The 12,269-nt window shown below is 41.9% G+C and overlaps 1 protein-coding gene across 1 annotated transcript in view; it reads right to left on the reverse strand.

The window, feature by feature from the left end:
* Positions 1 to 4,331: 4,331 nt before the first annotated feature.
* Positions 4,332 to 12,269, reverse strand: part of LOC129692785 (testin-2-like) — a 31,014-nt gene continuing 23,076 nt past the window's right edge. The window contains 2 exon segments of the mRNA XM_055629269.1: positions 4,332 to 4,375; positions 8,811 to 8,959. Coding sequence (XP_055485244.1) covers positions 4,332 to 4,375; positions 8,811 to 8,959 — 193 coding nt within the window.

Below are 12,269 nucleotides of genomic sequence, written 5' to 3' on the forward strand. Positions count from 1 at the left end.
TTCTTTCTTTCTTTCTTTCTTTCTTTCTTTCTTTCTTTCTTTCTTTCTTTCTTTCTTTCTTTCTTTCTTTCTTTCTTTCTTCGTTCCTTAACCCAGCTGTCATTGAGTAACAAGTTGTTCAGTTTCCATGTGTGTGTCGGCTTTTTGTTATTTCTGTTGTTGTTGAGGTCCAGCTTTAGTCCATGGTGGTCAGATAGAATACAAGGGATTATTTCAATCTTTTTGTATCTGTTGAGGCTTGCTTTATGACCAACTATATGGTCTATTTTGGGGAAGGTTCCATGAGGTGCTGAAAAGAAGGTATACTCTTTTGAGTTTGGATGAAAAGATCTGTAGAGGTCTATTAGTTCCATTTGATTTAGGGACTCTGTAAGTGTTTTTATTTCCCTATTTGTTTTCTGTGTCGTTGACCTGTCCCTTGGTGAGAGTGGAGTGTTGAAGTCTCCCACTATTAAGGTATTAAGATCAATGTGTGATTTAAGCTTTAATATTGTTTCATTTACGAATGTAGGTGCTCTTGTATTTGGGGCATAGATATTTAAAATTGTGATGTCCTCTTGGTGGATTTTTCCTTTGATGAGAATATAGTGGCCCTCCTTTTCTTTTTTGATGAACTTGGGTTGAAAGTCTATTTTTTTAAATTTTTTATTAATTACACTTTATTCATTTTGTATCCCTCATAAGCCCCTCCCTCCTCCCCTCCCGATCCCACCCTCCCTCCCCTTTCTGCATGCATGCCACTCCTCAAGTCCACTGATAGGGGAGGTTCTCCTCTCCTTTCTGATCTTAGTCTATCAGTTCTCATCAAAAGTGGCTGCATTGTCCTCTACTGTGGCCTGGTAAGGCTGCTCCCCCCTCAGGGGGAGGTGATCAAAGAGCAGGCCAATCAGATTATGTCAGAGGAAAGTCTATTTCATTAGATATTAGGATGGCTACTCCAGCTTGTTTTCTGGAACCATTTGCTTGAAAAACATTTTTCCAGCCCTATATTCTGAGGTAGTGTTTATCTTTGTTGCATAGGTGTGTTTCTTGGATGCAACAGAATGTTGGATCCTGTTTCTGCATCCACTCTGTTAGTCTGTTTCTTTTTATTGGGGAGTTGAGTCCGTTGATGTTGATAGATACTAGTGACCAACAATTGTTACTTACTTTTGATGTGGGGTTGGTGGTGTCACTGAATTTCATTGCTTGTATCCTTTTTTTTGTTGTTGTTGTTGTGTAGTTATCTATTTCCTCTGTTTCCTTAGATGTAGTTGTTTTCTTTGGTTTGGAGTTTCCCTTCTAGTAACTTCTGTAGAGCTGGGTTACTATGTAGATATTGTTTAAATTTGGTTTTGTCATGGAATATTTTGAATTCTCTGTCTATGTTGATTGAAAGTTTTGCTGGGTATAGTAGTCTGGGTTGGAATCTGTGGTCCCTTAAGAACTGTATGATTTCTGTCCAGGCCCTTCTGGCTTTCATAGTTTCTGTTGAGAAATCTGGTGTGATTCTGATTCTGATAGGTCTGCCTTTATATGTTACTTGGCCTTTTTCTCTTGCTGCTTTTAGAATTTTTTCTTTGTTCTGTAGGTTCAGTGTTTTGACTATGATGTGACGTGAAGAATTTCTTTTCTGGTCTAGTCTACTTGGTGTTCTGTAGGCCTCTTGTATGTTTATGGCCATCTCCTTCTTTAAGTTGTGAATGTTTTCTTCTATAGTTTTCTTGAAAATATTTTCCGGACCTTTGAGCCTGATGTCTTCTTTTTCTCCTACTCCTAGTATTCTTAGATTTTGTCTTTTCATGGTGTCCTTGATTTCTTGGATGCTTTGTGTTTAGAACTTCTCTGATTTTATTTTTTCTTTGAGAGACGTGTCAATTTCTGCAAGTGAATCTTCAGCTCCTGAGATTCTTTCTTCCATCTCTTGTATTCTGTTGGTGATGCTTGCCTTTGTAGTTCCCGATCTTTTCTCTATGTTCTCCAGCTCCTGGTTTTTCTCTATTTGTGTTTTCTTTATTGATTCTAATTCTGTTTTCATGTCTTGCACCATTTCCTTCATCTGTTTGAATGTGGAATCCTGCTTTTCAATGACAGCTTCTATTTCTTTTGTCCGTTTCCTCTCTATGTATCACTAATTGCGCCTCTACTTCTTTGGCTATGATTGTCTGTATTTCTATGAGAGCTTTGTTTATTTCTTCTTTATTTGCCTTCATTTGTGTGGACATTTCTTTGAGAGCTTTGTGCATTTCTTCTTTGTTTGCCTCAATTTTCGTGGTCATTTCTCTGAGAGCACGATTTGTTTCCTCTTGGTTCGTCTTGATTTCTTTAGCTATTTCTCTGAGGGCTTTGTTCATTTCATCTTTATGGGCCTCTAATAGCTGGAGAAACATAGTTTTGAGGTCGGTTTCTTGTATCTCTAGTGAATTGAAGTGTCTATTGTTTTGTGGGGTTTCTGCTGAGGTCATTATGTCCTGATTGTTGTTGGGAGTGTTCTTATGTCTGCCTCTAGCCATCTGCTTATTTATAATCCTACTGTTTGTTCCTCGAGTTTGTAGTTTGGGCTATGATCGTCTCTTTCTGTTTTCTGGACTGTTTTTTTCAGGAAGATGAGAGAGGTTCACTGGTTTGGGAGTATGCGTTGTGGTTTTAGTTTTGCCTAAGTAAAGAATGTGACACTGGCGCTATTTGCATGCGCTTTTAGTGGGCACAGTGTGCATGCGCGGATTCTTTGACCATTTCAGTAGCTTGCAGGCCACTATTATGCAGTTATGTCTGAGATCCAGGGATTGTTTGCCTGTATTACACTGGTGGACCCACAAGGCAGAGGCTTCAACGTTGGAGTCGCTATCCCAAGAATCCCTATGATGCCCACAGTAGGGGTGTGGGTGGCAGGGATCTCATCTTATTGCTTCTGTGGAGAGGCCCTGGGTCTGGGGCAAACTCTCCCTAGAAGGCTCACTCACTCTCTTGCAGGACCAGTTGGATTGCACAGGGGTTCCCCTTGCTCTCTACTCTCTGATTTGGTCCTGCTGCGAAAGTGCACGGGTAGGCTAACAGTCAGCTCTGTGACACTGTGGCCGCAGGACTCGGTGTCCACCTTTCCTGTGTGCTGCCTCTTTGTCCTTTCCCTCTGCCAGGAGGGGTTATGTTGACTGGTCCTGGGGTAGCGTGGGAAAGAGTTAGGTTGAGTGTTCTCAATCCCAGATCCCGGGCCCAGATCTCTCTGCCAGAAGCAGCCTTGCAGAAGAACCTTTGTTTGCTGATCCCAAGAGAGTACCAGGTAGGGTTGAGTGTTCTTAGATCCAGAGCTTGGGTTTCTCTGCTAGGGGCCGCTGGGTGAGCTGGAGAGAGGGTGCTGTGTCCTTGGCAGGCTGCCTCTCTGTCCTTCCCCTCTGACCTTCCCCTCCGCTAGGGCAAGCTTATGGCAATGCTCTCAGGGGAGTGCCAGAAGGGGTTGGGCCTTCTCAGTCCGATCCTGAGCCGGGGTTTCTCTGCCAGGGGTCGGGGGGCCACCGGTGCTAGGACTTGGTGCTAGACCTTATTGCGCTGGACCCAGGAGAGTCTCAGGACATGTTGATTTACCACAGTCTCAGATCCCGAGCTGAAGTTTGTTTGCTAGGAGCAGCCGGCAGTACTGGGGTCCCGGCACTGTGAAGCCGCTGTGCGCCTCTTTATCCTTCCGCTCCGCAGCGGCAGGGTTATGGAGGCATTTGGGGGAGTGCCTGAAAGGATTGGGTTTTCTCAGCCCTGATCTCGGGTTGGGGTACAGACAATGTGGTCTGTGGCAGATTCTGCTGGATGCCTCCTGCCTCCTCTGAAGAAGGAGTAGGGATTTTGAGCTGGGCGCACAGCTGCTCTCCATGCGCAGTGGGAGCTCAGTTGTGATGGCGGTGGGTACCCTCGGTCAGGGAGACCTTCCAGGGAAAGACTGGGTGACCCGTGATCAGTCTTGCAACTTTCCTTCCCCGTGGGGTTTTCTTGCGACTGGGACTCTCAGTCTCTGGAACCCTTGTGTCCACCAATCAGCCTGGGAAAGTGATCGGGACATGCAGGCTTGCAGCTCCAGCCCAGAGACCCAAAGCACGTGTTACCTGGGATCTCTTCTGGGTTCTGGCTCTGTGGCCCGAGAGTGGACCCGACCGATTCCCACGATTCCCATGCTGTGGGAGCCTCCCCTCACCTGGGAAACAGGATCGCTGTAGTTCAGAGTTCAGTCTCCTGGTCGCTGCATGGAGAGTGTTGTCCCGCTTCTCAGACACAGTGTTCTCCCAAAGCCGCCATCTTGGCCTCCCCGGTTCTACCTCTTGTCACCCTAAAATTACCATCATTTTGGTTCAGTTCTGGTTCAGTTCTCAGTGCTCCTTGAGCTGCAGGATCCCACAAAGAGGGGGAAATCCTGTATGTTCACATGAAAGAGAATGAAAATGAATCCATATCTGTCATTACAGAAGTCATCTAATGAGCAGAGATACTGGTGTGGAACCTACAAAGCTAAAATGCTACAGGAAAACACAGATAATACTCACACTGTTGCAGCTGTCAGTACTTTGTATGTTTTCATACTTTGTATGTCTAAACATAGTTATTTATATGGACACACATTTGTTTTATGCATTCTTTTTTTCCTCCACATATTTTGGTTGCTATGGATAGAGTATTTGTGGACAGAATTTTGCTTTGGCATACATTTTGTTTTCCCTTCGGAATAAGCCCTTGGAAAAAAAGGGTTATTTATATTTTTGAAGCCCCATCCAAGTTGTCTCTAAATTGCTATTTCATTTTACATTTTCAGGCAAGATGGGAAAGGAGAGGGTTTTCTGAATAGGACTTCACCCCCACAAGAATTAAGGGCAACAATTGATAAATGAGATATCATAAAACTTAAAAGTGGCTGGAATGAAGAAGAAACAATTCATCAAGAAAAATTAAAACCTACAAAATGGGAGAAGATCTTTGCCAGCTGTACAGCTCATGTATTGTTAATATCCAGACTATATAAAGGATTCTAAAATCAAAGACTGAAGAAAACAAATGACCCAATTAAATCACCTCCCTCTGAGTGGGCAACAGTCTTGCCAGTCCACAGAGGAAGACAATGCAGCCAGTCCTGATCAGACCTGATAAGCTAGGGTCAGATGGAAGGGGAGGTATACCTCCCCTATCAGTGGACTTGGAGAAGGGCATGGGAGGAGATGAGGGAGGGAGGGTGGGATTAGGGGGAAATGAGGGAGAGGACTGCAGCTGGGATACAAAATGAATAAACTATAATAAATATAAAAAATAAAAAACTTAATTAAAAAATAAAATAATGGGCTGGATATGAACAGAGAGTTCTTAGGAGATGAAATAAAAATCTCTAAGAAATATCTTTAAAAACATCCAAAATACTTAGCAATTAGAGAAATGCAAACTAAGGTTACTTTGAGATTTCACTTTATTCCAGTCAGACTGGCTGAAATAAAAAATAAGCAAAACAAAACAAACAACAAGAACAACAAAACAAATGACAACCAATTTGGTCTAGGGAAAACCAAAGATCCCTTATTTACTGCTCCTAGGGTGAATTCTGTTGCAGCCAACCTAAAAATCAGTGTGGAGAAATCTCAAAAACTAGAAAGAAGATTTCCCAAATGAACCATCTACACCATGCCTCAGCACATTCCTGAAGGATTCAACATCCTACTCCCATAATACTTTCTAAGACATGTATGTTTTCTCACAATAGATAGGAAATGGACACAACCTTATTGAATATTATCTGATGAAGGGATAAATGAAGATGAACACAGACACAATGAAATTATAATCAGCTCTTAAGAAAAATAAAACCTTGAAGTTTGCAGGTAAATGGATGAAAAGTGGAAGACATGTTGCGTGAGGTCACCCAGACCCTGAAAACTACACGCACACACTCTCTCCTACTTGTGCATCGAATCTCTGAATGCTTGGTTGTGAATTTATAACCTGAAGTAACTGCAAAAACTGGGAAAATAAAAAGATGCCATTGTGGAGGAAGAGGGTGAGTTGGTTCTGCATATAGGGAAGATGTCAGGTGGGAGACATCTTGGAAAGACAAGCTTGGCAAGGGGGGTGGGAAGGTGAGGTCTTTGGAGGAACCCTTCTTGCTTTTGAAATTGTGAAGGGTTTTGTACGCTCAGCACAGGAGCCATTTGCACTCTGGGGTCAGTGATGGGTCTTCTAGAAAGACTGGGTATGTCCCTCAGTCACATTGTAGGCTTCCAGCAGTGATAATCAGGGTCTCATCAGCTTCTGCCTTGTGAGAAATATCAGGAATAAGGAGGCTCTTCAGCGCAAAGGAAGCAGAATGGGAACTGATGGGGAATGGCCTTGATTCAACTTCAATTTGCATTTGAAATCTCTAGGCATATCAACTAAAACCCATTACAAGATCACCTCCCTAAGATAACTCCTGCTGTGTGTTTGTTCTAGAATTCCTTTGTGGAACTGTCACAGTTCCCTTTGTTTTAATGCACGGGATCTTTTCTGCAATGTGGGAATTCCCCAAATCTTCTGAGCACGATCAATTTCTGGACAATAACCTCATAAAAAGTTTCTGAAAAAAATTGGTCCTGTGTTCAAGTAAGCCCTTTAAGTATGACATCTGATGACAGGAAAGGGGGCACTGGGAAGATATTCTGTTTGGGCCTTTGTTTGATGTACAAGGAACTTGTATTGTTTGAGCCAGAGTGTCCTGGAGTCACGGGAGTATTTGCTCCCTGTACAGGGCAGAGTCTGAGCTGAGGCAGGGAATCTTATCAGTCAAATTCTTTTTGTTTCTTGTCTTGAGCAGGTACCAGGTTCGATTTCATCTCATGCACATGCAACTGCAAACAATCACTGAAAGTGTCCAAGATAAGGACAGTGACAAATGGTCCCTGTTGTCAACCAGTCATTTGTTTGAAGAGGCTCAAGTGAAGTTGTCACAAAATGTTGCTTCACAAAATGACATTTAACACCTGAGGTGACACAGCCAGTGTTCAGTCATTATTTCAGTAAGAGCCTGAAGGTTTTTTCCAAGAATCGGTTTCTGGAAGCCAGTGACCTACACTGACTCTACATGTCTGAGATAAAATTACTTCTTTTGGTTCAGGTGCCTCTCAGATTGCTGTGAAACTCCTGGTGCAGTTGGCAAGCAAACAAGGATAAAATATGAATCAGCAGCCTGAACTGGATAATGAAAACGAACCAGCCAACAACCACCAATTTTATTGGCAAAGAAAAACAATACAAAACAAAACAAAACAACAACAAAAAAGGAAAATCAAGATGAATGTAAAATTAGTAGGGCATGGTGGACTTTAATCTCAGTACCTGGGAAGCAGAGGCAGGAGTATCTTTGTGAGTCCCAGGCCTGCCAGGATTACATAGTGAGACTCTTGTCTCAAAATAAAAATAATTAAATAAAAGAGTAAGCAGGCAGGAACTTATATTCTAAATTTCTGTAATACCTTTTTGTGTGGGCAGACATGTCCAGCTGAGCTTCATATTAAATGAAGACAGTACCAGAGCTGCCTTTTTAAAAAGTTATGTTATATGCATTGGTGTTTTGCCTGCTTGTATGTCAGTGTGAGGGTTCCAGATCCCCTGGAACTGGAGTTACAGACAGTTGTTAGCTGCCATGTGGGTGCTGGGAATTGACCTTGGATCCTCTGGAAGAGCAATCAGTGCTCTTAATCTCTGAGCCACCTCTCCAGCCCACCTCTGAACTTCTAACCTGCACTTTGATGTAATAAAAGAAGTAAAGAATCCTTTGTTAAGTCACCACAATGAAAGAATAATTACCTATCCTTATGCCACAGCCTTCAGATTTGATTAATGTCCCCTTCCCCATCCCTGTGCTGAGGTGTCTTTTCTCACCCCTGGAGTGTGTGCTTTTTCTAGGGAGCATGTTCAGTGCTTTCGGCTAGGGCATGAGGATCTGAGTTCCATTTATAGCACTCAGATAATACCTGGGTGTGGTGCCTCAGGCCTGTAACACTGGAGCTGGGAGTCAGGAGAGGCAGGCCCTTCCTTGCACCAATCTGGCCAGCTGGACTAGCTGAGTTAGCTAGCTCTAGATCCAGGGGAACGCCCTGTCTCAGAAAATAGAGAGCAACTGGGAAGATACCCACCCTCACACTTTGGTCTACACATACGAGTGTGCATGTGAGCACATGCACACATGTACAGGCACATATGAACATACACTACATACATACACATGCATGTATGAACATACCCAAATTTGAACATACATAAAATGCTCCCACATTTTTTTTTGTCACCTTAGTGACTTCAGTCTTTGACGGAGGCAGAAATCTGGAAACACTGCCTATATTTGTCAGTTGTCTCTGAGATCCCCTGGCCTTCATGACCACTACACAACTAATACTGGACAGCCAGGAGGATACAAAGAATTTAGTGTCATTCCAACTACAAGTCTCATCCTTTTGGGACTGAAATCAAGTTTCCATGCCTCTGGACCAGCTGGATGTTATTAGGGCATTCACAACTTCACAACATCCATGAATATCCCAGGGTGGGTTAGGATAACATTGAGTCTTCTGTCCCAACACAGAAAAAGGTTGCTATACCACAAAGGCACAAGGTAAAGCTGCTCACACCTCATGCCTATGACTTCCTACATAGGAGCAAATTTATTTTCTAGTCTCAACTCTCTCCTGTTGATCCCTAATGACATCACCAACTTTTGGTCTTAGTACCTCCCCAACCTAAAGACCTATTTTCTTGCCCCAAATTCTTACCATCCACTCCCATGCCAAGAGAATTGTGGACCATGCAGAAATACAAGTTACTTAGACACGGGGTACCTGCACTCACACAAGAATGGTTCTTGTGAGTTGTTGGCATGGAGTGTCTGAAAGCTTCCTCCTCCTCCTCTTCCTCTTCCACCTCCAACCCCTGTTCATCTTTCTCCTCTTTGTTGTCCTCCTTCTCTTCTTCGTCCTCCTTCTTTGTGCTGTTACAACACCTTTTTGCCGTTACACTTGCACATATGGATACTTGATTTTTGACAAATAAGCCAAAACCACACAATGGAAAAAAAAGACAGAATCTTCAACAAATGGTGCTAGTCTAACTGGATGTCTACGTATAGAAAAATGCAAATAGATCCATATTTATCACCCTGCACAAACTAAAGTCTAAGTGGATCAAAGACCTCATCATAAAACCAGACACAATAAATCTGCTAGAGAAGAAAGTGGGAAAGAGCCTTGAACTCGTTGGTATAGAAGACAACTTTCTGAACAGAACACCAAGACTCTAAGAACAATAATCAATAAATGGGATCTCATGAAACTGAAAAGCTTCTGTAAAACAAAGGACACTGTCAACAGAACAAAATGACAGCCTACAGACTGGAAAAGGATCTTCACCAATCCTACATTTGACAGAGGGCTAGTATCCAGAATATATAAAGAACTGAAGCATTTAAACACCAACAAACCAAGTAGTCCAATTAAAAATGGGGTACAGAACTAAACAGAGAATTCTCAACAGAGGAATATCAAATGGCAGGGAATTTCTGAAAGGGCACCCAGGAAAGAATTGGAGGAATTGATGAGATCATATAAAATAAATGCTTCCTCACTGTGTCTGAGATAACCAACAGAGAGAAGTAACCTATAGAACATGAGAAAAATCTTTCTCACACAGTAACCCAATAGGGAATTAATATCAAGAATACAGAAAGAGCTAAGAAATTAAACAAAAGCAAAAATTCAATAATTAAATGGACATTAAAACTAAACAGATAGATTCTATTCAGAGGAAAAGTGTGGATGGGCAGTAACCATATGAGAAAAGGCTTGACATAACTGTCTGCCAGGGAAATGTGAATAGTTCACTGAAAGTCCATAAAGAAAACAGCCACTATAGTTTATACACTATCTGACCTTACAAAATGCATTTATTAGCAGATTGTAGCAAAAATTGCTAAGCACAAAAGACATGTCCTGAGGGTTAATCTTGATTGTCAACCTGATGGAATTTAAAATCATGAAAATAAATCTCTGGTAAGTCAGTAATGAACTATTAGATTACATTAATGTGGTTGGTACTACTCCATAACCTGAAGTCCTGCACTGAAAATGTAGAAAAAAATCAAGTTGAGAAGCAGCATATATGTGTTTTTTTTTTTTCCCTGTGTCTGGGAGTGCAGTGGGCTCAGCTGCTTCAACTGCCATGCCTTTCCTTCTCTATGCCATGAAAGCAGGAACAAAAATAAACCCTTCATTCCAGAAAAAAAAAAAGAAAAGAAAAAAGAAGAAAAAAAAAAGAAGAAAACAGCTTGTGGATCCAGGGAGAGGCTCACATACATGGTAGGGAGCAATAGAAGAAGACTTAGGATATGGATATCTGGACTCTACCTGTGCATGCACCTGAGAGTGCACCTACACATCACATATAAACTACATATATCACACACACTGTACACACACTGTATGTATACATAAATACACACTACACACACATACATATAGACACACATACACACAGTACATATACCCACACAGATAACACACACACACACACACATACATACATACACCATACATGCATTCACACACTAAATGCACGAATACACACTATACATGTACCAACACACCAAACACACCCACATGCATCATTCAGGCACATACAGACACATGGACACATGCACACTAATTACATACATGATGTACACATAAACACAAACATAGAGAGAGAAACATGCACCATACACATGCACAAACACATACCACACACATACAGACACACATGCACACACACAGATGCTAAAACAGATGCTAGTGGAGGTTCGGAGAGAAAGGATCTCTTTTTCATTGTTGCTGGGATGGTGAACAGTGCAGCCACTTAGGCAATAAGTATTAGGTTCCTCAATAAAACAGAAGTAATTAAAAATGAACGATTGAATCTTGTTTGCATCAATTATCTTGATTATTCATTCCACCTTGCAGAAACATTGCAGATCATAACATTTTTCAGAAAAGATGCATATAATTTCACCTGTGAATTTAAAAGAGAAAGGTAAACATAAAATATTTAACCTCTAACCAAGGAGAGAGGAATGTAGTTTTATTTAGAAAAACTTAAGAACTCAATGAAAACACCACAGCTACAAAACATTTCTGCACTCTGATTACTGCAGCACTATTCACAGTGCTAAAAATGTAGAATGAACCTGCTGATTCATCAACTAAAGATTAGTAAAGAAAATGGGGTATATCTACATCATGCAATATGAATTTTCTTTTAAAAAATCGATCTAGTCATTACCAGCATCATCAACAGGCCTGGAGGACAGTGAGTTAAGACATACAAAGACAAAATACCACACAACTGCACCTATGCATGGAATCTAAAAACTGACCTTGGACATGCAGAGTGGAGAGTTTTTACTGGGCTCTGGAGGAGGTATATAGCTCCTCAGATCAGTACCCTGGGGACTCAAAATTTTAGGATAGAAATAATTGATGGGGAAGAGGAGGAGGAGAGCAATGAGAGTGACAAAGATTTATTTATTTATTATGTATACAATGTGTGTTAGCATGTACACCTGCATGCCAGAAAAGGGCATCAGATTTTATTATAGATGGTTGTGAATCACCATGTGGTTGCTGGGAATTGAACTCATGACCTCTGGAAGAGCACCCAGTGCTCTTAACCTCTGAGCCACCTCTCCAGCCCTAAATCCTTCTTTTAATGAGGATGAAATGAGGTAGTTTGTAAAAAGGCTCCACATTATTAGGGTGTGAACCTCACTTCTCTGGAGAAACATTGGCCCAGAATCAGTGCAGTTTCCAGGGCAGTCTCTCCTTGTAGCTGTGCTGTGGAAAGCTATAGAGGCCGCTCAGGTGTTTCTGTGGCATGCAACTTCTGGATCCTGAAAAAACTGTTTTCTCCAAGCGAAATGAACTTTGGTTTTACAGAGCACACGTCTCTCTACACATAGGAATCTATGCTGGTGTTTACCTGGGTGAGGGAATGCCTCTTGGTTTCCTGGGAGTTACTGGCTACCATGTAGTGGGCAGTACTTCCTGCAGATAATCATGGAATGGGCTTGGGCTCCAGACTTCTTGTCATGCACATGAGATAGGCCAACTGGCTTGGCACGTGCAGGTTCCAGGATGCACCCACTTTGTCAATGTGGGAAGCTGGGGTGTGATATGCCTCAGTTTCAATGTTATTTTTCTCCAAAGCAAGAAAGAGAAAAAAAAATGTATCTGAGTCACAAATCTTTCCTATGCCTGAAAGCCTCAGCACTG

This window comes from Psammomys obesus, unplaced genomic scaffold, assembly GCF_907164565.1.
Source record: "Psammomys obesus unplaced genomic scaffold, mPsaObe1.curated_primary_1811, whole genome shotgun sequence".
Classification (NCBI taxonomy): domain Eukaryota; kingdom Metazoa; phylum Chordata; class Mammalia; order Rodentia; family Muridae; genus Psammomys; species Psammomys obesus.